General features: G+C 51.7%; 9 protein-coding genes across 9 annotated transcripts; 4 read left to right on the forward strand and 5 right to left on the reverse strand.

The window, feature by feature from the left end:
- Positions 1 to 393: 393 nt before the first annotated feature.
- ATNIH1004_007707 (uncharacterized protein) lies at positions 394 to 1,021 on the reverse strand (the record flags this gene model as incomplete). Its single annotated transcript, XM_033572326.1, has 2 exons — positions 394 to 884; positions 976 to 1,021. 2 exons carry the CDS (start codon positions 1,019 to 1,021, stop codon positions 394 to 396), a joined length of 537 nt encoding a protein of 178 aa, XP_033425641.1.
- A 620-nt stretch (positions 1,022 to 1,641) lies between these two features.
- LYS1_3 (uncharacterized protein) lies at positions 1,642 to 2,904 on the reverse strand (the record flags this gene model as incomplete). Its single annotated transcript, XM_033572327.1, has 1 exon — positions 1,642 to 2,904. The coding sequence occupies one exon, from the start codon at positions 2,902 to 2,904 to the stop codon at positions 1,642 to 1,644; it is 1,263 nt and encodes a 420-aa protein (XP_033425642.1).
- A 920-nt stretch (positions 2,905 to 3,824) lies between these two features.
- DEF1 (putative RNAPII degradation factor Def1) lies at positions 3,825 to 6,584 on the forward strand (the record flags this gene model as incomplete). The annotated part of the gene is made up of 2 exons (XM_033572328.1): positions 3,825 to 4,128; positions 4,219 to 6,584. 2 exons carry the CDS (start codon positions 3,825 to 3,827, stop codon positions 6,582 to 6,584), a joined length of 2,670 nt encoding a protein of 889 aa, XP_033425643.1.
- Positions 6,585 to 9,207: 2,623 nt separating this feature from the next.
- KES1 (OSBP family protein) lies at positions 9,208 to 10,656 on the reverse strand (the record flags this gene model as incomplete). The annotated part of the gene is made up of 4 exons (XM_033572329.1): positions 9,208 to 10,008; positions 10,070 to 10,124; positions 10,181 to 10,506; positions 10,585 to 10,656. 4 exons carry the CDS (start codon positions 10,654 to 10,656, stop codon positions 9,208 to 9,210), a joined length of 1,254 nt encoding a protein of 417 aa, XP_033425644.1.
- Positions 10,657 to 12,453: 1,797 nt separating this feature from the next.
- On the forward strand, positions 12,454 to 14,138 carry ATNIH1004_007711 (putative MFS transporter; the record flags this gene model as incomplete). Its single annotated transcript, XM_033572330.1, has 3 exons — positions 12,454 to 12,894; positions 12,960 to 13,193; positions 13,248 to 14,138. 3 exons carry the CDS (start codon positions 12,454 to 12,456, stop codon positions 14,136 to 14,138), a joined length of 1,566 nt encoding a protein of 521 aa, XP_033425645.1.
- A 417-nt stretch (positions 14,139 to 14,555) lies between these two features.
- On the reverse strand, positions 14,556 to 16,782 carry ATNIH1004_007712 (uncharacterized protein; the record flags this gene model as incomplete). The annotated part of the gene is made up of 9 exons (XM_033572331.1): positions 14,556 to 14,849; positions 14,910 to 14,993; positions 15,048 to 15,104; positions 15,152 to 15,396; positions 15,454 to 15,648; positions 15,704 to 15,828; positions 15,885 to 16,364; positions 16,430 to 16,469; positions 16,536 to 16,782. The coding sequence occupies 9 exons, from the start codon at positions 16,780 to 16,782 to the stop codon at positions 14,556 to 14,558; spliced, it is 1,767 nt and encodes a 588-aa protein (XP_033425646.1).
- Positions 16,783 to 17,228: 446 nt separating this feature from the next.
- ATNIH1004_007713 (putative beta-N-acetylglucosaminidase) lies at positions 17,229 to 20,016 on the forward strand (the record flags this gene model as incomplete). Its single annotated transcript, XM_033572332.1, has 4 exons — positions 17,229 to 17,264; positions 17,329 to 17,451; positions 17,508 to 19,571; positions 19,648 to 20,016. 4 exons carry the CDS (start codon positions 17,229 to 17,231, stop codon positions 20,014 to 20,016), a joined length of 2,592 nt encoding a protein of 863 aa, XP_033425647.1.
- A 208-nt stretch (positions 20,017 to 20,224) lies between these two features.
- On the forward strand, positions 20,225 to 22,344 carry ATNIH1004_007714 (uncharacterized protein; the record flags this gene model as incomplete). The annotated part of the gene is made up of 4 exons (XM_033572333.1): positions 20,225 to 20,455; positions 20,594 to 20,944; positions 20,999 to 21,385; positions 21,511 to 22,344. The coding sequence occupies 4 exons, from the start codon at positions 20,225 to 20,227 to the stop codon at positions 22,342 to 22,344; spliced, it is 1,803 nt and encodes a 600-aa protein (XP_033425648.1).
- Positions 22,345 to 22,768: 424 nt separating this feature from the next.
- Positions 22,769 to 25,073, reverse strand: ATNIH1004_007715 (sugar porter family MFS transporter; the record flags this gene model as incomplete). Its single annotated transcript, XM_033572334.1, has 8 exons — positions 22,769 to 22,991; positions 23,051 to 23,165; positions 23,219 to 24,225; positions 24,288 to 24,381; positions 24,436 to 24,461; positions 24,526 to 24,789; positions 24,862 to 24,936; positions 24,988 to 25,073. The coding sequence occupies 8 exons, from the start codon at positions 25,071 to 25,073 to the stop codon at positions 22,769 to 22,771; spliced, it is 1,890 nt and encodes a 629-aa protein (XP_033425649.1).
- Between the last annotated feature and the right edge of the window lie 1,199 nt (positions 25,074 to 26,272).

The following is a 26,272-nucleotide window of genomic DNA, read 5'->3' on the forward strand; positions in this document are numbered from 1 at the left end:
CAGCTGCAGTTCTAAGAAAACAATCTATACGATACTTTATCAGACTGACAATAATGGCGATGCAGTTAAATAAGGTCCCTCTATGACACACACTTGCCGCTCTGGTGATAGTGGGGACGAACAAGCAGTTGATCCGTTCCGGGGGTCATGACTCAGCGTCGTGCCGGCCGATGTCGGCACGAATCGAGTTACGAGAACTAGTGCAAGGTACTAAGGAGCTGTCCTTCAACAGGATCCAGGAAATTGAAGATCAATAGTTTCTCATAAGTTATTTTAAGTGAGGATGCATCTCGCAGTGTCCACACGAATAGTAGAATTCGCCCCCAGTTCCTCATACATGACAATAGGACGCAAACAGTCATATTTCATCCTCCAGGAGGCTGAACCATTGCTTCAAGATGCAGTCTTGGTTCGACTACGTGTCCGGCTGCCGATACCATCCGTAGGGATAGTTTTCTTCACGGTATCCTTCACCTTCTTGGAATGGCTTTTTTTCTTCTCTCCGTTTGGCACAGTACCATTTTCAGTCGCAGTGTTGGTATCGGGCTTTTGCTTTTTAGCGGCAGGTGCAACAGACGGTTCAGTCGAAGCCACCGTAGTAGCCTTGCCGGGGTCCGTAGGGGTGGAGATCGACTCATGTTCGCGTTTATTGCCAGTAGTTGGTTGCTCGGCTTTGTTCTCCCCGGTAGGCTCCTGGGCGTCAGCACTCGCCGGGGCAGAGATTTGCTCGCCCGATCTGGTCTCCTCGGCGGGGTTGACGGTTTTGACATGTTTACATTCTTCGGTGGCTTTGTTCAGGTCATGGCCTGTCTCATCAAGTTTGGTTGGGTGGTTGTTACCATTGACTTGCGTAGTGATGTCAACTCCGTTGGTACCGGCGTCCTCTAGATAAACAAGGTTAGTCTTAGTGTACAAATAGCCAGGCAAGAAGTTGCATAGAGTCCCGGACCACGGGCACATTACGACTAGACATACGCTGAGCTGTAGCTGCGGTAAAGATGCCAATCGATTCTGAAGCCATGATGGGAACGCCGGCCGATGTTTATATGTGCCTAGAATGGATCGAGCTCAAGAGAAAAAAGGATCGCCTGTAAAAAGCGACCGTAATATGATTAAATTCGATGCCTACTATCGCTAGGGTTGGCTGGGAGAGGGAGAGATGGATGGTGAGGGATGAGAGATGAGGTTGCGCTGTGACGTTGACTAAGGTCATTGCAGGACGCTAACCCGTTTCACGCGCAACTCAATCTTGGGTTTGCTGGAGAGGAGACGGCAAATGAGCGACTAGAATGATATAAACTAGGCAATCCTCCGAAGCTCAGCTCGCGAGGTACTGTACATAAGCCTTTCCCCTGCACCGGCCGTTCGGAGGTATGTAAGCAAGCATGCCAAGGAGGGGAGAATCGCGCCATGTGTGTGGCTGGCTGGGTGGAGCAGAGTGCGGAGCAGAGTGGGCTGGCGTGATCGTGAGACAATTAATGGCTGGTCCATCATTCGCAGATCAGGCGGACGAATCCGTCCCGGTTTCCAATCTCCTTGGCCATCTAAATCCATGACATTGACGCACCGTAGGAAAGAAACAAACGAGAGACAGGCTCGGAGCCTATTTTAGGTAGTTTTTCTTGGGGGAGCCTGCGCTGGTCACGTGAACGCCAGGTCGAGACGGGCAAGCATGTCCTCTTCCTCCGCCGACACAATATGACGTGCCATCTCCTGGCCCGGTCTTCCGGGCAACTGTTGCTGCATGAAGCGTGCTAGGTAGGATGCTTCACGTGATCTCTGCTGGTCCAACAAGATACGAAGTGCGTCAAAACCTGGCCGCATGAAGCGTTCTCGTGTCGTGTCGGTCCATGTGTCAAGTCGGTCGGGAGGTAGCGTCTCCACGAATTGGAGCAATGGAGTAGGGTCGGGATATGTAGGGTGGTAAAGAGATATCGTGGCCAACAATAATGAAGTAGGTGACAGCGTAGAAAGAACACCGATAAAATCCTCGTATACAGTTGCTGGCATGTTTCCGGTACTCATTTGCCCGTCCTGGACTATAGATTGACCTAGATGGGTACCCGCAGGGAGGAGCATCGATTTGACTGATTGACCCAAGACCTCTTCTTTCGCAGGCAGATGTGGTTTACAAGCCTGTAGATAAAATCGCAAAGCGCTGCTTACCCCCCCACCGTACTGAATCTCCGCGACGACCAGGTCAAGCAAAAGGTTGCTGAACAGTTGATGTGCAACGGCATCCGGTATTCGACCGTTCTGGCCCTCTCCTAATTCTTTCTTTGACACGATTCTCAGCCAGAGCATAACGGTATCTTGTAGTCCTTCGGCCACCATAAACTTCATCAGAGAAGACGTCGATGCCCGGGATTTGAACAGCATTTTCCTGGCCGCCGAATCAGATGAAAACCACCAGGTAACCACCTTCGAACCCGCCCGGGACTCCTTCATAGCCTGGATAAACCCATTGCCTGTGTGACGGCTTGCCAGCAACAATTGTGATTTTAGGCAGCTGCGAAGGCCGCCCACTGTGACCGAACCAGATGCAACCAGCTCATCAAATACTACCATAGGCTCCCTTGCTAGCCTCTGTTGCTCAACGTTGCTCATCCCCGACTGTCCGCGATTTGCGACTGATTTGGCGGGGACTACACGGAAGAGCGGGTTGTCCAGAATGGCCCGCAGATGACTATCAGTGGCATGCACGGATGAGTTGGGGTTCACCGGCGGACGATCGCCGTTGTCATCCCGATCTAATGAATGGGAAGGGGGATGTTCATGATCCAACTGGCGACGGAAGGAGGATGTAAGGGCGTTCAGGAGTTGTTGAGACTCGCGGGGGGTCCGAGGAAGAGGGGGATGGATTTTTGACCATGGTGCGAAGCTGAAGATCGACGTGCCCTTCATAGCGGTGAATGGGTGAGATCAATCAACCCAACAGGGGAACAAGAAAGTCAAATGCGTGGTTCAACACTAGGAGATAATGAATGGGATGAATCTATTGACGATAATTGATGCTCCCTGCTTCGTTGTATGGCTGATTAGGTTCTGCCCGTAGGCGGTGAATAGAAGCTTAGTCACTTCTCAAGAAGTTAGTTTAACTAGATACAGTAGAATGATAGACTACTCCGTACTAAAAAGGGAGAGGAAGGGAGAGCGTTGAATAATCATTGTCGCTGTTCGCCAACAGCCCAGTTCGTGATGATCTATCTATCATTCATCTCCTGTCGATGACGAATGATCCTCGCTAAATGATGCCTGAATATGACAGAGTACAGAGCCTTGTACTGCCCGTTGCCAATCAGGCGGAAAAGCTGAACGCGCTAGACCCTTCTGGGTTAGTAGATGTTGCCTCCTTGAACAGTATTTTACCCATCAGAAACGACAGGCAAAAAAGCAGCTTCTGTTGGTCGGATTGTTCTTTATTCTTTGTTCTGATCTCTTTTTTTGTTTTTCCCTTTTATAGTAGTTACTAAGTTTTTGTTTTCGTCATACAACCATAATCTCGCGGCTCTATCTGCAGTAGTCCTCTTGTCGTTTCCTCGTTCCGAATCGGGCGTTGTGTGCGGTTTCTCTTGCTGACTCCGATTTCCAAATTTTCAATTCTTTCCCGTCCCTTCCCTTACACTTACCTTACCATACAAGTCACCTGTCTCCCTCTCACACCCAAACCTCTACCAACGAACCAACTAAACCTCGTTTTACCCGCTTTTTCTTCCCACTAGCCACACCTTGTTTTCTCCCTTCGTCCTCCTTCCTTTCTTTCCTTCTTCCTTCTCTCTCCTCCTTTCTCCTGGGAGATCATACACAAATTACATCAGAACGATATGTCGGAAGTTCAATCGAGGCCCGCTGCCTCTCGTGGCAGGGCATCTGGTCGCGGTGGTCGCGGCGGCTATAGCTCCAGAGGTGGCCGAGGTGGCAGCAACAGATCTGCAAAGGCAGACAACTCAGAGGATGCGTCGTCTACGTTCGATGATGAAGGCGAAATCGGTCAGATGAAGAAGAAGTATGCTGGCACTTTGCCCATGTTGAATGAGCTATTCCCCGACTGGACGGATGAAGATCTTGTGTTCGCTTTAGAGGATGCAGATGGCGACCTTGAGGCTGCAATTGATCGCATAACTGAAGGTGCGACCCCCTACTGTCCATTCTTCTTTCTGACGACCCTCGCCTCTCTATTTAGATTTGGCTGACATTGACTTTCCCCCGTCCCACCAGGCAACGTCTCTCAGTGGGGTGAGGTAAAGAAGAAGACCACAGATCGGAGCCGCCCCAAACCCAAGGAGGTACAGAGCACCCCGACCGAGACAACCCCCGTCTCTGTTCGAGGAGGTCGTGGCCGTGGCGGATTCGAAGGCCGTGGCCGCGCCCGTGGAGATCGTGGCCGTGGCGGTCGCGGTGGTCGTGCAGGTGCTCATACCAATGGAAGCCGGTCAGAGAAGCCAGCTGTTACTACCTTTTCTACCACGGAGATGACCTCCACAGCCGTTACCGAGAGCCTAAAGATTGAGAAGACAGCCGATTCTGAACTCACAGCAGTGGAATCAATTGATGCTTCAAAGGAGGACACTGCAAAGACCAGTGTGATCCCCGAAGGCACCAAGAAAGGCTGGGCTAGTTTATTCGCCAAACCCACTCCTCCTCCTACCGCTACGACCGCTGCTACTCCTCAGAAGAAACCTGCTGCATCAGCCCCTGCTCCCGCTCCCGCTCCTATCGCTGCCCCCGAAAAGCCTGCTGCTGCTGAGCCAGCCGCGGAGCAAAAAGCACCCGAACCCGCTCCCATTCCTGCTCCCGTCTCTGCACCGGTCCCTGTGCCCGTCGAAAAGGCGCCCGAGCCGGTTATCCCCAAGCAACCTGAACTACCGGTCGCAGCCCCTCGTGTTCCCGAAATTACACCCGCCAAGGATGATTTGACCAGGACGAACCTCGCGCAGATCCCAGACGTCTCTCCTCCGGCCCCCACGGCGACTGCAGCTAGCACCGTTGGCAGTACCCTTCATGCGAACAGCATTGCGGTGACGGGAACTCCCGTTCGTGCCGCACCCGGCACCTACCCAGCAAGCGCGTTGAGACAGAGCGTTCGCGGCCCAGGTGCCCAACGTCGCGTGATGGAACAGCAAGAAGCAGTGGTTATGCCTGGAAACCATGCCGTGGACCGGGCAGCAGTCCAGTTTGGTAGCATGGGATTGAACGGTGATTCTGCCGACGTCGACATTGACGAGAACCGCGAAGACGCTGAAACTCGTGCTCAACCCCCTCAACACTCCCCCGTGGCCCCTCGTGCCTCCTTGCCTCCTTCTACCCAGCCCCAGGGATCGACCGGCAGCCCAGCTGTCTCTCGTCCCGCCCCTGGTCTTCCCCCCGTTCCTCAGGTCTCCGCGGCCGAATCCTCTTTCACCGATTTCTCCCGCTACACCGACGCCCACAAGCCCTACGATCCCTTCAGCCAGCAGGTCTCGCAGCCTCAGCCTCAAGTCCAGGAACCATTCGCCAACCAGGCTCCTGTGCAGCCCACCGCCACGACGAGCAGCGAGTATTCACCTTTCTACGCCGTCGACCATCGCCTTCCCTACAACTACTACGGCTCCTACGGCCAGTCCCAGGATGCCACCGTTGCCCAGAGAGCGGCTGCTGGCTTTGGTGTCTCGGGCGCCGAGGTGCAGCAACCGCACATCCCCACCACTCAGCCACCCAGCCGGTATGGCCACGTGGATGCTCCCAACAGCGGACATACTACGCCTAATCCTACTCTTCCTGGCGCTACTCAGACCCCGACTGCAGCTCACATGCCAGGCCACGCGGCTTATGGATATGGGTATCCGTACTTCTCCAATCCCCACTATGCAACGTACGTGAGCCAGATGAACCAGTATGGCAGGAACCGTCCGATGTATGACGATGCTCGCCGCTATGACGATCATTACATGCCTCACAATGCCCAGTATGGATATGGCAGCCAGTATGGTCCGTATGGCAAGACTGGCATGTACGGACAGCCCCACGGCTTCTCCTATGACCACTCCTCGTCGCCTGCCGCTGCTGCTGGCACCTTCAACCAAGCCGTGCCAGGCCGCGACTCGGTTTACGGCCGTACGGGATCTGCCCAGCCATCGGAGACCCAGCAGACTGCGGCCGCTGGTGCGAATGCATTCGGCTCGGGGATGCCGGACGTTTTTGGACGATCCCAGGCGGGGTTTGGCCAGAGCCAGCCCATCTCCCAGCAACCTCCAGTGACGACGGAAGAACCGAAGAGTTTCGACACTCCCAAGGCGGGCGGCCCCAGCCCTTCATTGGCTCAGGCTAACCGCCCTGGCTCGGCAACCAGCAACGTTCCCGGCCAATCCCAAGCTCAGACCGGCCTTCCTCCCCTGCAGGGCCAGCAGGGCCAGCAGGGCTTCGGCGGATACCCTCACCTGAACCCTCAGTATGGGGGTGGCTTGGGTGGACTGAGCGGCCATCAAGCCGCCGCTTCCCAAAGCCACCAGCAGGCGACCGGGTACGGTAACTATGGAGGCGCTGGCTTCGCGAACTACTACGGCAACAGCGGACGGGGTGGCTGGGGGGGCAATTACGGCCACTAAAGGGCCCTAGACTTGCGCTAGTGTTTTCTTTTCTTTTGTCTCCTTTTCTTTTTGTTTGCTGGGGGATGGAATGCGGCTTTCTCTTGCTCACGGCCGGTGTGCCTGGATGGAAAACCAGTTTATATTTGTTCTGTTGCTCTTCTTTCTGCACTTTCAAAATTACTTTTTTTTCCCTTCTCCTTTACGCTCTCGTCATCCGTGGCCATTCTTATTCCGTCACGTTGAAATGTGTAATCTCTACTCTCAAGGGGAGCTTGGCTGGTTTTTTGTTGGACTTGTTTTCTCCGCCGGATCGCGTTTCCCTTGTATTGAAGCCCCAAAAAAATGGTAGTGTGTTGTTCTTTTTTTTTTTTTTTTTTTGTTTTTTTTTTTGTGGTTTACTGTGTGTATGGGTTTATGACATGGATGAATGGGTCTTGTTTGTCGGTCCATGATTTCCTTGATTGACGTTGTTCCAAACCATCTCCTTGCGGAGATGCAGTTCTCTGCGTTGCATAACTTTCGATTCTTCCTGTACTACAACAACATATGACGAGTCAGTTGGGATTTCATCTATGCAATTTGACTGGATTGGCGGGCATAAGAATGCAGAGAATTCAACTTGGTGCAGTATGGAATCTGCATACGTAGATACATGTAGGACCACATTATTGCCTCTTAGATTCTTGGTCAATCTACGAACTTAACCGAGGAAATTACAAGGAGATTGATTATAATGATGGCACTTGCCACTTGATGTTAAATAGGTACCCCTCGTAGGTCATTCGTACGGCTAATACTTCCGAAATCCACTCTTTCTATAACAAGCATCACATACAGTAGCATCGGTCATATAACCAGATACGTATATCTTGAGTAAAAAATAGATAAGATAGCGATGAATAGGTCTCGGAATATATACTCGTGTTTTTAATGGTGGTTCGGACCGTGTTCAAGGAATAAGTAATACTGTATTTACCGGGATTGATTTCCAGTATAACAAATCTAAGTATAGTGATGGAAACGACATTGTTTATTATTATTTGCTCATGTTCTTGTTGACGTGGTAGTGATGGATACTACGTCAGTCATATCGATGCTGTCCTGTCTGGTGATGGATTCATCCTGTTCGCGTTGGTTGGGAAGACTTGTTGGCCAGGGGAGGATCTGTCTGTCTTGGAGTATTAGGCCAAAAGAGTAGAAAGATGGAAAGAAGGAACACTTCAGGATAATATGTAGAGTAAGGAGTGATATGAACGTAGTAGTAGTAGTAGTAGTAGTAGTAGTAGTAGTAGTAGTAGTAGTAGTTAATAGGCAATCCTGTCAAGAAGAAGAAGAATAATAGATATATAGTAAATAAATAAAAGAGTAAAAAGCCCACCAGCCCGTTAAGCTCTCTATGTCTAACCAACTTTTCCTTAGCACTGTAGGGGCCCAACTGGAAGAATAGACTTTTCCCAGGCTGGATACGAAAACCGTCCGGACGGTTTTACTAGGGAATCTGCTGGGATTCGAGCCCTGAACTTATCAGGGATGAGCGGTATCACTCACACTGCAAGCCCTGCGTCATCAGACACTGGGTTAACACTGGCAGTATTAATTTTGACCTGAGTGGTAACGGTGCTGTGGGAGCGCGATTAGGAATGGTGCTGGGCTCTGATGTCAATGGCCGATTTGGTCAGGGTATACATACAAAGTAGCGAGATTATTCTGGTTGTAGCATGTAGATGGAAGATACTGAGCTGGTGGGAGTTATCATTGTGTACTCTGTAGTTCTTGAAGGACATAATAGATGTAGTAGTATACAAAGTACTACTATCCAAGTGGGTCTGCATACCCGCAGCTAAGAGTAAGCCAAGTCTCCACATCGACCTGGTTCCATGCCAAGTACTGTATGTACTGCATTGCTGCCTGCATGGTATACAACAGAAGACCCTATCCCTAATCAGTTCCGTCCAAACGGGGACTTCTATGCTATTCATACTCACATCTGCATTGCGCTACAGTCAGCTCTCGAATCCACTCCTTGTATTATGTAATATTTAGGAGACAGGAGAAACGGTCACAGAGCTCCTTTCATGATCCCCGTTGAACTGTATATATATAATGGCACTTTATCTTCCCCTCTTTCATTTTTCTTATTCGGGTTTCTTTTTTTATCCTTGATCCCCTTATTTCCTGGGTTTCCTTTTGTTTCTAGATGCATCTGACAAATGATCCCTGGAGTGAAAAATAGTAACAGATCTCCCACTATTGATTTAGATCGCTATAGTTCGCATCGGTTTCAAACTCACCCGAGAATCATCGAGAATCCGTCCTAGTGGAGATCCCCATGACGCGTTCGGCCCCTGACCGGCCCGTCTCCTACGTGTCGAGCGGTCAATCAACTTCTCAGTTGATAGGATCATCGGCATAAAATTCAATTCGGTGACACTGCCATACTCTATATACAGGAATCAAAAATATTTAAGGACAAACGAAATGGAAAGATCCATATTTCCATCCCAGGAGAACCTCCTCTATATTCGCAGCAGATCTCACTGCAGGAGTCTGTCTACCCCTCTACCAAAAATATGCCACATGGATTAGTCAACCTATATAAATGCTTTTTCTGGAGACGCTCGGGAAGAAGGTCCCCATTATTCTATTCGGTCAACCCTAGTCCTTCCGGGCCGACACTGTGGTATGGCGATTGAGCACCGATGGCCTTCTCGGGGTGGAAGCGCCACACGCCACCCGTCTTGTCGCTTTCCAGGGACGTCAGGCCGATCGCCTGCGCGAGAGACTGGAACCGATCACTGTCCTCTCCCTCGTCGATGCGTCGGAAGAACCGCCGTTCCCATTCGCGGCCTTCGGCCTTTTCGACCTTGCGAAGCTCCCGCTGAGCGTTTTCGATTCGACCCTTGGCCACGGAAACGGCATCCATGTCACCCCGTTCGATGGCCACGGCCACGTCACGCCATGCACGTCGGCTCTCATAGAGGTCTTGGCTCTCCAGCGTGGCCAGCTGCAGGGGAGTGGTCTTCGAGTCCTCCACCACGTATTTGTCGATCTCTTCCTTGGTGCGGGCGTTTTTGATCGTAAACTTACTCGACCACTGTCCGTCGGCGGTGTACAGGGGATATTTCTCCCCCTCGCTTTCCTTGAAGAGGATCGCAGTGAAGGTGTTCTTCTTCCCGCTGAGCCAGCCTTTGCCGGAATAGTCGATTTTGGCCACGTAGCCCGTACTGCTCACAATCCGTGTCGACCTCTCGAGTTCAACAAAAGGCGTGCCGTAGATTAATGATTCAATGTGCAGGTGAGGGAGGGTAATCAGGTATTGTTCTTGCTGGTCGGGATCGTTCTTGTCTGCAGAAGGAGGGGTGATAGTCAACAGCGCGTGTCCGATCTGTTTGATCTGGATGGTACTGGAAAACGACGCCTTCTGGGCATTGTATCCTTGTAGCTACGACAACAGTTAGAAATAGATCCGCCGGCGATCCATCACCCGATGGGTCAATGCTCACCTCCACTCCATGTTTCTCATTCCGGATTGCGTAGGCCGTGGCAGGGGGGTGATGGCTGCATTCCGGTCAATCGAAATGTGATCTGTCCCCCCAGGATGGGCCCCGACTCACCTGACTTGTTCACTGATCAGGGAGGTCTCTCCCACGTGGGCGTCGCCATCCCATTTACCGATAAAGAGCTCTCCCAGAAAGGGATTCAAGGGTTTCTTCTCACTGCCCAGTTTCTCGCTGCGGCTGCAATACTGCTGGTGGAGAGTGCTGAGAAACCACTTCAACACCGCCAGCGCTCTCTTCTCCGGGTCAGGTTCTTGGGCTGGGGCTACGAAGAGCTTGGGATGTTCGGCCCAGTAGGCCGAATATTCCACCAGAGAGGTGGAGGATAGAATGAATGGTGGAGCGGTCAAGGAGGATAGGTCGCCGTTGAAAGAAGCGATGGACTAGGGCATGCACCGAGAATTTGTTAGAGCTGGCATTACCTCTCACTAACAGCGGTCAATGGCGTCGTTGCAGCTTACCTTGAGGAAGCTTGACCAAGAGCCTCTGCTGTTGGCGGGGATTTGAGATTGTGGATCCTTGCTGGAACTCATTTTGTGCCGTGATAAGATAAATTACAGGTGTCCAGTAGGTGAAATTCTGGGATGCTGCCTACTAGGGCTGGAATTTTTTGTGGTGGGTAGTTTAGAAGGTGTAGGCCCAATAATGATAAGCGTCCCGAAAAGAAAGGGGAAGGAATTGGACGTGCCGAAGTGAGGAGGTGAGAGGAGCAAAAGAGGCGAGTGAAACGGAGATGAGAGAGAGAGGAGGGAAAAGGGCGGTGCGGCCGACGTCATGGCCCCGCGACCCCCTTGGATGTACCCTCGACTTAGCTCTCTCTCGCAGGACGCACGACCGCGAAGTCTTGGGTACAAGATGTTCGACCTCAGGCATCTTCTCAGGTGACTTGAGATGAAACATCTTTGTTCACTCTTGTTCTTTTCTTCCTCTCTCTTTCCAGCTGTCTCTCTTATCATCACTCGGTCGGAATTGTCCCCGTTCACAATGTTGGCTCTATCCCATAGAGTTCTAGATCCAGAGAACAGCCTGACAAGAGAATACCATTCTTCTTGAGTACTATCCCTACCAGTTGAATTCATGTACAGCTCTATCATTTCTATCATGCCGTCACTATCCAAGGTAGATTCTCTACAACATTCCTCAGTCCGCGGAATGGGCTAAAAAAAGAGAAAGAAATCCACCTCGAATGAAAACGAAAATCGGAAAATCGAAACGTAGAAATGCTACGTGGAACGCGCAAATCAGAGAGAAAAGACGGACAAAATAGAATAAGAATAAGAATTCTTAATCATAAATAATAAAACCATTGGTAACGGTCTACGCGCAAACTGTCACAAGGTCCTCCTTACATAGTGGACTGCCTTTTTGGCCAGCATATGGGATCGATCAGGACGGTAACGATGATCTATGGGTCCTCCAGGCATACAAATATTCCTCTCCCTGCAGGGCAGGAATGATCAACGCAGAATTTGAAACCAAACTCCTCTGTATGTGCGAGTCGTCATGAAGATCATGGCATACTCTCGAAGCTCTTCGGTTCTGCCGTCTGGCTCCACCTCGTCCCTAACCAAGAATTGTTTCGTCTTCCGTTACACCATAGGATGATGTGATCTCCCAAGGTTCAGCCCTTTGGCAGTCTCTGCCGAGCTCGCCGTTGGTCATCAGGGGTCCAGTTGCTTGGCCATGTCGATCATGTTCCCACTGCTCAACCAAGCTATAGGCTTCGGTTCCTCTCCCGAGCTTATAGTTGCCAAGGGCGTGTCCACCGTTCGAGTCGATTATTGGCTCCATGGGTATCCTGACGAAAATCCAGACCAGATACATAGTTGAGAAAATACTTCACAGGCTTCCAATTCGGGTGTTGTGGGCTTTGGACGCGCCAACCAGGTTGACCCTCAGTCCACCTCGTGCAGATGATGTGATGATAGATGTGGATATAGTTACTGGAAGAGTGGACTATGCTACGCAACGCGCAATGCAGGCCGCCAGGGCCAGCTCTCCTTTCGTGGGTCAGTCCATTTACTTAAGATGCGTGTGCATGATTTTGTAATATTGTGTTGCATGTCCAAACCAGACTCTACTCGTCTCTATCTCCCTTTATTTTTATATCCTCGTCATTCGTTTCGCTACATGTGCTCTGTACTAGCAGTTCACCCGTTCTTTTACTCCGATTGTCCGACTGGACGATATCGTTCGTGGGCCTTTTTTTCGTCCATTCGTTTCGTTATTGGCCCTGTCGTTTGAGCAACATAAATAGCATTTTCTCCGGAGAGCGAACCAATCCATTCTTTCCCAGTAGAGGACATATGAGCTGGACATTGACATGAGCCATGTTGCAATCTCCTTCTACCCACGATCTAGAGAAGTTTCCCATGTCAGGATGCTCCTCTCTCAACTCATTAGCCACCCATGTTGCTTCAGAACAATGTCAGGGCTCTCCCCCTGGGTCATCCTGTACCCTCGTTCCTATCCAGAGCCAAGTTTCTGGTCATGAGGTGCCCCCTACAGACGACCACTATGAGGAGGCTGATGCCAAACAATACGACCAGTTTTCCCCTGCACGCAAGATTGTCATTCTTTGTATCCTCTCGTATGGTACTTTTCTCGCCCCTATCTCGTCCACCGCCATGATGGCTGCGGTGCCGGAAATGGCATCGACCTACCAGACGACGCCCGAAATCATCAACGCGAGTACTGCCCTCTACCTCGTATTCATGGGCATCTCGGCTCTTTTCTGGGGCCCTCTCAGCCAGATCTGTGGTCGTCGTCCGGTACGTATCGCTAAACCGGTGGTATTCTTGATATGTTCCTCTGACGGCCAAGTGCCACATTCCAGGCTCTGATAGCCAGCAGTGTTCTCTTCTTTGCTTTCACCATTGGTACCACCCTTGCTCCGAATCTTCCCGCCTACTTCATATTCCGTATCGTTACTGCATTCCAAGGAATGGCTTTCCTGGTCGTTGGCAGCTCAGCCGTGGGAGACATCTACGAACCTCGAACACGGGCCACAGCCCTCGGATGGGTTGTCTCAGGGAGTTTGATCGGGCCAGCCCTAGGTCCTTTCCTGGGGGTATTCCTCTCCCCTCGCCTCCTATCCTGATATGGTATCTAACCCTCATCCCAGGGAGTTATTGTCACCTACCGACCATGGCGGACGATCTTCTGGCTTATCTCTGCAATGAGTGGATTTGCCGCCCTTATCATCATTGTCTTCCTCCCGGAGACGATCCCCTCCAAGGCCAATCGTGACTTCACAAGACAGAGCATTCCACGACAGGCCAAGCTCCTCTGCTGCCGAATATCCCCCCTGCGCGTCTTCACCCTGATCTTCAGATATCCGAACCTCTTCTGGACCGGGCTCGCTGGCGGTGCCCTCGTCTGGAACCAATACGCCCTTCTCACCCCCATCCGACCGGTTCTTAATCCACGATTTCACCTGACGAGCCCCATCCAAGCCGGCCTGTTCTACCTTGCCCCCAGCGCCGGCTTCCTGGCCGGCTCGTTCGTCGGCGGCCGATGGGCCGACTACATCGTTCGCAAATACATTACCCGACGCAAGGGCGTACGCATCCCCGAGGACCGTCTCCGCTCGTGTCTCCCCTACATCTGCATCTTCGCTCCATGCTCCGTGCTCGTCTACGGCTGGACTCTGGACCAAGCCGTCGGCGGCATCCCGGTTCCCGTCATCGCCATGTTCCTACAGGGAGTATTCCAACTCATGTGTCTCCCCAGTCTTAACACCTACTGTCTGGACGTGATGCATTTCAAGGGTCGCAGCGCGGAGGTCATTGCCGGGAGTTATACCATTCGATACTTCTTTGCTGCCCTGGGTACCGGGGTCTCCCTCCCCGCGATCCAGACACTGGGCGTCGGATGGTTCAACACTATCTCTGCTCTTTTCTTACTGCTCTCCGGCGTGATGGTCTGGGTCACCGCTGTGTTTGGGCCCCGGTGGCGAGAATCCGTTGATCATAAATATGAAGAGAAAGCGGCGAGACGGAAAGGTCTTGCTTGATTTCTTTTTTATATTTATGTATATCTCGCTCGCTCGATCGATCAATTCATTTTTGTTGGACATATTTACTACCACTATATCTGTCTGTCTGTATATAATGTCTATAGACTATGAGGTATCTAAGATAGACGTATGTCTTGGAAGAAAAAAGAAAGAATACGGAACTATTCCTGGGGATAAAAACAAGGCTGAAAGGGGGACAAAATACAATCCAAAAATGGCTTCCACCTATCAAAATTGATACTTTAATGAATAATAACATTGAGTTCTATCTCCCGGCCTTCCAAAATGCGCATCTACGTGCATTTTCTGCGTGTAGTCAATAAAGTGATATCCCAAGATGTAGTGTTTTAAAACACCCAAGGGCCATACGTTCAACGGTTTCTCCGTGCATATATATCTAATACGTAGTCCCCCCTATCGATAGGATATTCCATCAATCCCTCCATTTACGCCGGAGTCATTTGACTGCTCTCCGACTGTCGTATAAAATCCATTCTTACCCACGTCCAGGCTAGATTCATCCGAGAGCCTAGTCGTGGTGCGCGCTAATGCGAACCGGCGGCCATCCTCGCGGCCCTTTTCCACATCCACAAAGGCAACTGCTATCATGGCAGCCACGCAAATGGAAAAGAGAAAGGGAAATCCCATCCAATTATTTTGGGTGCTGTTGATGATGGCTTGGATGACGTTGGGTCCGATGATGGAGGACTATAAAGAACTGGTGAGTTGGGATGGGCTGATCCACTGCTCGGGAGAGAGAATACGCACAGCCCGATTAGTGATACCGAAAAGCGCAAAGAACATGTTGTCGTAGCCTAGGGGCATGAGTTCGCTGACCATAGTTTGCGCGTACTGAGGGCTCGACGGGTTAGAAAAGGGCTACAGGAGACTTGCAATCTGACACACCGCATAATAGGGCGCTTGGAACAACCCGAAGACCACGTTGTAGAAATAGAACTCCCACTGTAGCCAAAGTCAATAGAAGCTCAGGAAACTCCCCAGTGTCGGACACTTGCCCGATTGTGATAGCCGATCCGCTGCGTCCATAACCCAACCATCCCCCATAATGGGATCAACACACTGAAGAGGTTGGTGACAAGGAACATTCGCTTAGTGCGGATCTTGAAGTGATTCTGGATATACCAGAATCCAAAGGTCGATGCGATCGAACATGCGGACTGAGTGATCCCGAGGTACGTGATTTGTAGGAATGAAAACGACACATGATTGTTCTGGATGATGGATACCAGCGTCCCTAGGGAAGGGCTCTGTAAGTCTCCGTGGCAGCCACAACAGCACGGTTTCAATTTACCTGTGGTGTTCAGCCCATCCGCCAGAAGGAAGTAGGCAACGAAGTACAGAAAGGTCTGCGGCAGAGATCGAACTTCTCGAAGCGCCAGCCATAGCTGTTTAAATCCAATGGTAGCATAATTCGATCCTTTGGGTACTTTGGGCCCTGGCCGCCTCTGCTGGAAAATGAACCACCAGATCCCCAGGATAACCCAGTCTGTCATGGCTCTAGTTAGAACGATCATCGTATCCCGCGTGTCCAGCATACGTACACGAGTTCGTCAGACACAATGCAAGATTGTTAGAGTAGTTGGTGTGTTGGAGCGGTAGTAACACGCTCAGGTTTATCAACAAGGTCATAAGGTAGCCAATATTACTATGCGCAGTGGAGATATTGCTGGGAGCAGTTACTACCGAGGTTTTGAAAAAGAAGAAACGTCAGAGAAGGGGTACCTGATATGGTTTCTTTCCAGCGACTCGATAGCATCATACTCCTCCTGGTTAATTTCGCCGTTCTTCAAATCCTCGCGGGCTTTCTGGACGTGCGGCATGTAGCGAGCAAGTCTTGGGAAGACCGCTGCGTAGAATACTAGTGTTGCGCCGTATGCTACGTATGCAGTCACATACATTCCCATGGCAGCCGGCCATTGAGTCGGACGCTTGATGGCCATCATGCCGTACTGCAAGCACCAGCAGATCACGGTCAAGACCAGGAGCAGCCAGCGGCCAAACGAGCCATAATCCGCAGCACTTCCAAACCAGACAAAGATCACCGTCATAAAGGCGAAGCAGAGACCATTGGCGATCAGGACGACGGAGGAAACGGACCGAGTCCCTCCTGCCCAGGGAACCACACAGGGAGACGAGTTGCTACAAGGCTTGCGAGGATTGGTTCCGGGCTGCCATCCGGCGCCATTTAGTGCCCATTGGAAACTGTCCAACGACGGTGTCAATCAGGCATAATAAGATCACATCGTGAATGTATTGACCGTACTTACAGTGCCTGCGTATAGGATCCCGGTCCAACTCCATTGTCGCCTAGACGCAAGCGGACATCCCCGGTCAATAAGGGCCTACAAAAGCCTCTCTAGCATTGACACTCACCATTATAATACAGATAGTAAGACCATAACTCTCTGCGAACAGTTGTCGGCTGTTCAGACGACTCTTCTGCCCTGAACAGACGCTCGAAGTCGGCCTGGACGGAGTGGCAGGGTTGTTCCTGCTGCATTTTCCCTTGGACTGCAACAAACTCTCGAGCACACGGATCAATGGCATTGCTCTCTTCATTGATCGGCCCGTTGGGAAGGACTGGCATTTCAGATTCTAGATTCCGGTGATCGTTCGACATGGTGAGGCATTGAATTGCGAGTTTCTCGCTCTACCCGGTGTTGCAACTAGGGATAACGTCGTTCAAAGATACATCACTAATCTACAGGGGTGAAGTAAATCCCTGGAAACCGTCTCGACTGGCGTTAGGGGAGGGTGGAAGAGCAGTAGCAAGGACGCAATCCTTCGCGATTGGGAGTCAGCAGGAAGCGGACAATTACCCCGCATTGCTGAGACTGATCGGAATATTCCTCAGACGCCCCTTCCTTGAGACGAGGTGACCTTCTGGCGGGAGAGGAGCGCTGAAGCAGATTGAATGAGTCTCTGCAGGAAGGAAGTAGGGCTGGGCTGGTCACTGACTTGGTTTCGTCATCGCGTCTCCGCTTCCCCACACACTCTGCATATACAGTTCTTTCGCGCCATTTCCATCTCTCCTTCCTTGTCATCCTTCTCTTCTCACCGGAAGACATGCAGTCCACCCAGCTGAGGAAGAAAGTCGGCCAGGTATGTCCTCTCATGGTGCTCACTTTGCTCTAGAGTCAAATCTGATCGAAACGTGGCGTCGTAGCTTTTCGCGGTTGGCTTCCAAGGCCTCACCCCAAGCACCGAAATCAAGACATTGATCCACGAGCACGGCCTTGGGGGGATTGTTCTCTTTAAGCGGAACATTCAGGATGCCGCCCAATTGCAGGTAGGTGGCAGGCTATAGCTGATCGACCGAGCGACTGATTTGAATCCCGTCCCAAGGCATTGACACAAGCGCTTCAAGAGGAAGCAAAATCAGCCGGACATGAACATCCTCTGTTTATAGGAATCGATCAGGAAAATGGGCTCGTCACCAGGATTTCACCCCCAATTGCCACGCAGCTCCCTGGCGCCATGGCGCTGGGGGCCACATACGACCCCAACAACGCGTATCAAGCGGGCGAAGCTACTGGAGACATCTTGTCGCTCTTGGGGATTAACATGAACTATGCTCCCGTCTGTGACATCAATTCCGAGCCTCTGAATCCCGTCATTGGGGTCAGGAGCTTTGGGGACGATCCGGGATTTGTGGGACGGTTCGCAGCAGCCTTTGCCCAGGGCCTCCGGACGCGCAAGGTGGTCCCCACTGTGAAGCACTTTCCGGGACATGGGGATACTGCGGTGGATTCCCACTATGGACTTCCTGTGATCCAAAAGACAAGGGCTCAGTTGGAACAGTGCGAGTTAAGGCCCTTCCGTCGAGCGGTCGCCGAAGGCATCGAGGCCGTGATGACGGCCCACATTGCTTTGCCTTCCATCGGGGATTCCAAGCTCCCCGCAACCCTTTCAGTTGATGCACTGAATATTCTACGCAAGGACATGCAGTATGATGGTATGGTGATCACGGATTGCCTGGAAATGGACGGAATCCGTACTACATACGGCACGGAGCAAGGCGCCGTCCTTGCTCTGGAGGCCGGAAGTGATAGTATTATGATCTGTCATACATACGATGTACAGGTGGCATCAATCAATCAAATCGTTCAGGCTGTGGAATCCGGGAGAATCCCAACCACACGCCTCGAGGAAGCGTACCGCCGAGTAACCAAGGTCAAACAAGAATTCTTAAGCTGGGACACTGTGTTGCAATCTCCGAGCCTTGACGGTCTAGCTTCCCTCAACGCCAAGGCTGCGTCTCTCACTGACCAAGTTTATTTGCGGTCTGCTACTATCGTGCGCGAAAAGCGGGGGGTTCTATCCCTTCTTTCCCAGGAATCCTCGACCGTCGTATTTCTTTTCCCGGGCGATAAAACCCCGGCTGGCGGTGCGGTGGATGGTGAAGGAATAGGACAAAACAGATCTTATGATGCCACGGAGTATCTGGAAACCCTGAAGGACCTCGGTCGATGCCCGAATGCCACGGAAATCCGCTACGGGGAAGCAGGCTTATCATCGGAGCAATGGACGCAAATTGGGGCGGCCGATGTCGTAGTCTTCACCTCCATCAATGCTCGTGAATCCCCATGGCAAAGGGCGCTGGGGCTCGAGCTGGCCCACCGTGCCCGGAACATGATCAGCATTGCAGCTTGTAGCCCTTACGACTTTCTGGACGATGCCAGTATCGAAACATATGTCGCTATGTACGAGCCAACGATCGAAGCTTTTGCGGGGGCCGTCAAACGGATGTCTGGTTGGGGAGCGCAAAGGGGTCAATTGCCTGTTGGGCCAACGAAGTCTACCCCGAGTTGGATCAAAGTGGAACCCCTTTACGCTGAGATGGACTTTGACGCCCTTCTAACACTCTGGGAGAAGGCTTTGCCCACTTACCCACTGCTTGGCAGGAGTCGAAAGGGTCTATTGACGGCATTGACCACATCAAACGCACATCATTTTGTCGTTGGGCATGGGAGCAAGATGATCGGGTTTTGTCTGCTCTACATAGCCGAGCAGCAAGATGTCACCTGTGGTTATTTGACGGCGCTGGCGGTTGACCCGGAGAAGCAGGGGCTGGGCGTAGGCAGCGCTTTGATTGCAGAATGTCGGTCGTGGCTCGCAAAGAATTGCAAGAAGTTTCGCCTGGAGCTGGGGAGCTCGTTTCCTCGATTCTGGCCGGGTATCCCGACCGACCTGCCTTCGAGTGTTCAGGACTTTTTCATCCATCGAGGATTCCGGCTCAATCCCCCGGTGCCTCGATCGGTCGACCTTTATCAAGACATCACCAATTTCCATGCCCCGGAGAAATATCTGGCGAGGGCACAAGAGGGCGGATACACTTTCAGCCCTCTCAAGTCCGAGCATTTCCTCAAGGGATTGGTTGGACAGACCAGGAACTTTTCCCATAACCTGGTGAGTCAGTGTTGAGTCTTTTGTTGGGGGGGGGAGGGCCTTCATGTCTATATTCTCACGCTAATTGCCTCCATAGGCTTGGGTCCAGAAATATATGGACCTGGATCCAACTATATATCCGTCCTGCATCATGGTTGCTTGGGACTCCGAGGGCAACCAGGTTGGCTGGACGCTGATGCTGGATCCATCCTGCGACATTCTCCAGAACAACTGGATATTTCCGCCTACGTGCGGCCCCAAAACAGGCTTGATCGGCTGCGTAGGTGTAGACAAAGATCATCGTAAAAATGGGATTGGTCTTGCCCTTGTCAGCCATGCGATCGAAAACCTGAAGCAGAGGGGAGTAGAGGGGATTTTTGTAGACTGGGTAAGTCTGGATGGCTGGTATGAGAAGCTGGGGTTCCAGGTGTGGCGCAGTTACCGCACCGGCGAGTTGATTCTGTAGCGATTCCCTGTAGATGTTAGACGAATAATAGAGAATATGAATTTCATGGACGAATGAAAATTGTCTGTCCAATTAGGTATTGATGTTCCTTCGTCGAGAGTTCCGAGACGGTGTGGGGTACCTCGGTTATCCTGGATTCTCGAAAAGGTGCTTTCCGAGATGCCTCCTTATCGATGTTTCCCTACGTTGTTTCCATTCCTCCAACGTCATGCATCGTATAGCTCATACCGTTCGCCAGAGTTTGTCCCAGGGCCAGTTCCTCACTTTAACAAGCCGACGGTTCTCATCGATCATTAAACGCCAGTCTCCAGCGTCGGAGGCCCCTCTGATCGATCACCTTTACGAGCAGGCAATGGAATTCGATCAGCCAGATAGATCAGAGACTGACATTGACATTCTTGCAGTGCCATCATTATCGGGGCGGGAGGTGCTGGCCTTCGTGCTGCTGTTGGATTGACCGAATCAGGGCTCAAACAGCCTGCATCACAAACTCATATGTAGTCCACACATTCACCCCTAGAAGCAGGGAGGGTCGTGAGGAGAGAAGAAGAAGAATGGGTGCTAATTACGGAGACAGTTTCCCATTCGTTCACATACAGTCACCGCACAAGGCGGGATCAACGCCGCCCTGAGGAATATGACTCAGGATGACTATCGATGGCACATGCATGACACTGTCAAGGGAACCGATTGGCTCGGAGACCAGGATGCCATTCATTATATGACGCGTGAAGCTCCCAAGGCAATTTATGAGCTCGAAAGCTATGGTATGGCGTTCTCGCGCACCGAAGATGGGAGAATCTATCAGCGTGACTTGGGTGGGCAAGGCTTGGAGTATGGTCGTGGAGGACAGGCGTATCGTACGGCTTGTGCCGCAGATCGGATAGGTCATGCTATGCTGCATGCTTTATCTGGACAGGCACTGAAGGTATGTACCTAGTTCCAGTTTGGAGTAGGCGGTGAGCTGGGCTAATTCATGCAGCACGATGCTGAATTCTTTGTCGAATTTTTCAGCCTCGAGTTGCTCATGGTGGATGGGGTCTGCCTTGGTGTCATCTGTCTGTCTCTGGAAGATGGCACACTCCATCGTTCACACCATCGTTTCTTCGCTCGGAACACTGTTCTCGCCACCCGGGGTATGGGAGAGTCTATTTCTCCTGCACATCCGCGCACACTTCCACCGGCGATGGAAACGCCATGGTTGCACGCGCCAGTCTTCCCAACCAGGACATGGAGTTCGTCCAGTTCCATCCTTCAGGCATCTACGGCGCCGGTGTTCTGCTCACGGAAGGTGCCCACGGCGAAGGGGGGTTACCTGCTCAACTCCTATGGCGAACGATTCATGGAGCGATACGCTCCGACGGCCAAAGTCCTTGCCAGTCGAGACAGGTAGCTCGCGCCATGAATCTGGAGATCCGAGAAGGCCGTGGATGTGGGCCGCATCACGATCGTATCCATCTACAATTGTCGCACCTCCCACACGATCTTATTTAGGACCGACTACCTGGCATCGCCGAGACAGCGTCAATCTTCGCCGGTATCGACATCACCCGAGACCAAGTCCCCGTTGTGCCTACCGTCCACTACTGCATGAGCGGAATCCCCACAAACTTCAAAGGCCAGGTCCTCAATGTGAATGTAGGTTCCTCTCCGAGCTCTGAATCACCCCTTCCGGGTCTGTACGCGGCTAGCGAGGTCGCCTGTGTCAGCGTGCATGGGGCCAATCGACTCGGGGCCAATTCCCTACTCGATATCGTAGTGTACGGACGCGTTTGTGCCATCGACATTGCGGAGAATAATGAGCCGGGTATGCCACTGCAGTCGGCAAGCCCGGTGGATGAGCACATTGAGCTCTACTCAATCCGGAACATGCATCGTGTGCGCACCATTGACGGAGACCTGCTAACCGCACAGATCCGCGAAGATCTCCAGCGAGCCATGCAGGCTGATATTGCCTTCCGGTCGGAAGAGCCCCTCGTCGAAGACGTATCCAAGGTGCAGCAGGTGCAACACAACTTCTCGACACGGCTCGCGACGAAAGATCGCAGGCTGGTTTGGAATTCGGATCTGGTGGAGACACTCGAGCTGCGAAACTTGCTAGCCTGTGCGGTGCAGACGGCGCAGGCTGCCCTACGGAGGGCGGAAAGTCGAGGGAGTCATCCCCGGGAGGATTTCCCGACGAGAGACGATGTGAACTGGTTGCGGCACAGATTGACCTGGCAAGGCGGAGAGAACGAGGGGGTGCGCGTAGACTATCGAGGGGTGATTAAAGAGACGTTAGATGATCTAGATTGCGCGAGTGTGGCACCGATGAAACGAAGTTATTGAAGTCGACGAAACGAAACGAAATTGGAATTGGAAGTATGAGGACTTGGCCGAAATAGGAAATACCCTGCACCTGATCTCCGAGAGGCACGTGGGGCTCCACTCTCGGAAATAGAATTATTAAGGTGAATAATTTCTTATACTTCTTATGAATGCATTCATAAATATCTGATCAATAATGGGTTGTATCAAGTACGTAACGCGTAAGTAGTAACACATGTCCTTCCCCCATTAGATACCAAGGCCTTTGGGTGCAGGAGTTCAAAGATACCACTAATCTAGCCCAGTACAAATAACCTAAGGCAAAACTAAAGAGTGAAGTAGATAGCCATCACAGATGTGAAAAGAACAGCCCGTCATGCAGAAATACATCAGGGTTCGGCACATTGCTGGAGGCTTCATACAATGGTTCGTCACTGGTCTCCGCCTACGTGCGGGTGGCAATGTGATCGAACTTGTACAGAGGCTCCAGCTCAACATTGCGTCGGAAGATGTAACGCTGAACCCACCAAGGAAGGACCTTGAAGAGCTGATAGCGCATGTGCATGCGAGTGGGGACGGCAAAGATGTAGTCCAGCTCCTCCAGGGTACGCTGTTTGGTCTCCGGGACCCAAAAGAAGATCATAACCAAAGCAGTCACGTTCAGTCCACTAACATCATTAGATTATAGTTTACAGCTTATGTGGTGTAAAACTAAAGAGTCACTCACGCGTAGAAGCCAAAGGCACCGGTTGGAGTCATAGCGTCCAACATACGCGGGAAGGTAATAGAAAGGATGGCGGCCCAACCAAGGCAAGTGGCCACGGCCCAAGACATGCCTACCTCTATATCGTACTTAGTCTGAGTGACCACCGGGAATGGTTAATCAACAACTCACCGCGATGAGATAAGGGGAATACCTCGGCAGAATAGGTGAAAGGCACAGGGCCTTCGCCGGGCGAGTAGAATGCGGCAAACAAAAAGATAAACAAGGCAATACAGGCCAGATGCGCGGTTGACTCCTGTGGGATGTAGAAGCAGAATCCGGCAGCCAGGAGGGTCCAAGCCATCTGGGGGAAGGTGAAGAGCAGCAAGGTTCTGCGCCCATACGTATCGATGGTGAATACCGCGGGGAAGGCGAACAGGAAGTTGACCAGCCCAAATCCCCAGGACGCAAACAACGCCCCCGTTGTGCTTGCACCAGCCTGCTGGAAGATGGTGGACGAGTAGAACGCCACGATATTGATGCCACACATCTGCTGAGCAATCATGACAGTGAACGACGCCAGGGTGGCACGGCGGACGCGAGGGATAGTGAACAGTTCAATAAAGCGGGTGAGGTAGTGGCCTTCTCCCGCAATATCCCGTTCCACTTTGATCTGGGCATAGATATAATAGAGGTCGCGTGCAGCCTGGAGCTCCGTATTGCGCAGACGGCAGAGCGATTCATATGCCTTCCGGATTCTGTTCTTCTTGATGTACCAACGAGGCGACTCGGGGCAGAAATACACGCCAATGAGCAGAGGCAAGGCTGGAATGAAGGCGGATCCCAGCTGCAAGCGCCAGGCAATATCTCCGGTGTCTTTCACAGCCAAGTTTGCGCAAAAACCGAGGAAAATACCGAACGCCGTCCACAGTTGCCAGGACATCACCAGACCACCACGGATTACCGCCGGAGTGTTCTCAGCACAGAAGACGGGAATTGTGGACGCTTTCAACCCCATTCCAAGGCCCAGGAGGAGACGGGTCACGAACAACTGCGGCCAAGTCTGGCTCACGGCGGAGCCGATTGGCGACAGGAGACAGAAAACGGCAGAGATAAAGATGGCACCACGGCGACCCAGATACTTATTGCATGGGTCAGAGAGCCAGCATCCGATCACCGCACTGGCAATGTAAGGTCCACTATTCTCACATGTTAGCCGAGGCGAGTCTTCTCCTGACGACATGCTACCATGAACACTCACGCATTGACAACGCCCACGATCCACTGATTTCTCTCCGCATTTGGATTGTCGTGCTCGGGGATGCCGAGAGCATCGGGGAAGGACAGATTGGCACCTGTGCAGTTCGATTAGACTTGGGTTCAATCCAGATATTCAACAACGCAAATACCATTACTTCCGGTCTGGTCCCATCCCCTACGGTATCAGATTAGCACGCATCCCCCGTACAGGCGGGCTGAAAACACAACGGGGCACCCACTGGACCGCAGCACCAATGGAGCAAAGGATGATGGTGAAATACAGAGCCATGGGCTGACGCCACTTATGGGTGACCTCATCACCAATCGCGGTCAGTTCGGCGTCCGTCATGTCCGGAACCAACTCAAAGTCATCAGGGTCACGGGCGATAAGCGCACCCTTCTGCAGCTCCGGAAGGATATAAGTCAACCCATGCTCATGGGCAAAGTCTTCGACATCACGGAGCACCTCATCGGGAGTGAGGTCTGCGAGAGGGTTCTTGATCCTACATGGATTGAGCCATCAGCTGATACGTGGCCAAAAAAAAAAGAAAGGAGAGAGTGAGAAATGGCATTACTTTGCAGAGATGTTTTTATTGAGATTGATATGCTCAAAGTGGCCCTTCTCGGCAGTCTCCTGGTCATCGCTGACGCTACATAGACGTCAGCCACGGGAACTCGAACCATTGACTGGGATGAAGAACGGGGCATGCAACCGCTTGTTGATGGCCAGGTTTGTGGCTACGGCCTGGGAATTTTCGACATCAGGCTTCCCCACAGTGTCCGCCATGGTGATGATGTCACAGCACAAGCCGGGGGAAAGGACTGATAGAAAGTGATATGATGATCAATGGTAAAGATAACGTACGACGAGGATGGAGAAGGTTCAAGAGACCGCAACACGATGCGGAGAAAGGAAAAGAGGGAAATGCGGGGTAAAGAGGAAGAAAAAGAAGGGGAAAGAGAAGAAGAAGAAAAGGCTTAAGAGAAAGCAGACAGAAATATTAGGGCTCGGACAAAGCAGGTGACACTTTGCACCTGCTGTTACTCTCGCTGGGGAAACGGGATTGCGACCACGGATTAGGTCTTTGGATCTGTTTAACTAAGAATGATTGGCCTGTGGAGATTGGGAAAATGCAAGAGACTACTAGCTAGCACTCTGTACTTATATTCACCAGTGAAGTCATTCCGGTAATTTACGCTACGAGATCCCCGTGGGGGAGGGAGAACCATGGATTCGCTCCCGAGTGGATAACGACAAGCCTGACTACTTCCGGTAGTACTCTTTGTCATTCATTCCCATGGGCAGGAAATATTCACTTCTCGATTTCCCTGGCCGAGGAACGGACAGGAAGTGGGCATCTGGGTTTCTATCTTCGGTCTCTCTTTTCTTTATATACCGAAAGAAAGCGTCTATAGGAGCAACCAAAGACCAACCGGAGAAATCCCAACGATGGCCTCCAACGATTCACTGCCGGTAAAGCTTGTCATCCACGAGGACAGGTTCTTGGCAATTGTCTAGCTCTGTAATCACACTCCTCACGAATCATCGCATCGGGAGGATTGCCTTAGTCCGGTAGGATGAATAATCGCAGAATTGGTCCACATCAGTCCGAGCCTGCCATTGGTATCTTGGTACAGACATACAACCTATGTAGGTACAAACGACCAGCAAACAAACCGGAGGCTTGCAAAGTACTACGCCCATGCCTCACTGGGGGAGCGCTGTAAAACGAGAAAAGGATGAACGACTGATTGCTAAGCAATTTAGGAGAAGTTTACTACCTTTTTGGAAGTATAGGGTTACCCCTCTACTCAGATCACTCCGATTTCCGTCCCATTCTCGATCATTCCACCATGGTGTCAAGGATTCTTTTGTGATCCCCGAGTGTCCTCGTTGCGGACGAGTAAAACGACTAAAAACGCCACCTGCCAGTTCAATGGTTGGCCCGGCGCCACTAGGCCCGAACCGGTTCAGCGACCTTGCCA

This window comes from Aspergillus tanneri (genome assembly GCF_003426965.1).
Source record: "Aspergillus tanneri strain NIH1004 chromosome Unknown AapTan_7_pilon_pilon_pilon, whole genome shotgun sequence".
Taxonomy (NCBI): domain Eukaryota; kingdom Fungi; phylum Ascomycota; class Eurotiomycetes; order Eurotiales; family Aspergillaceae; genus Aspergillus; species Aspergillus tanneri.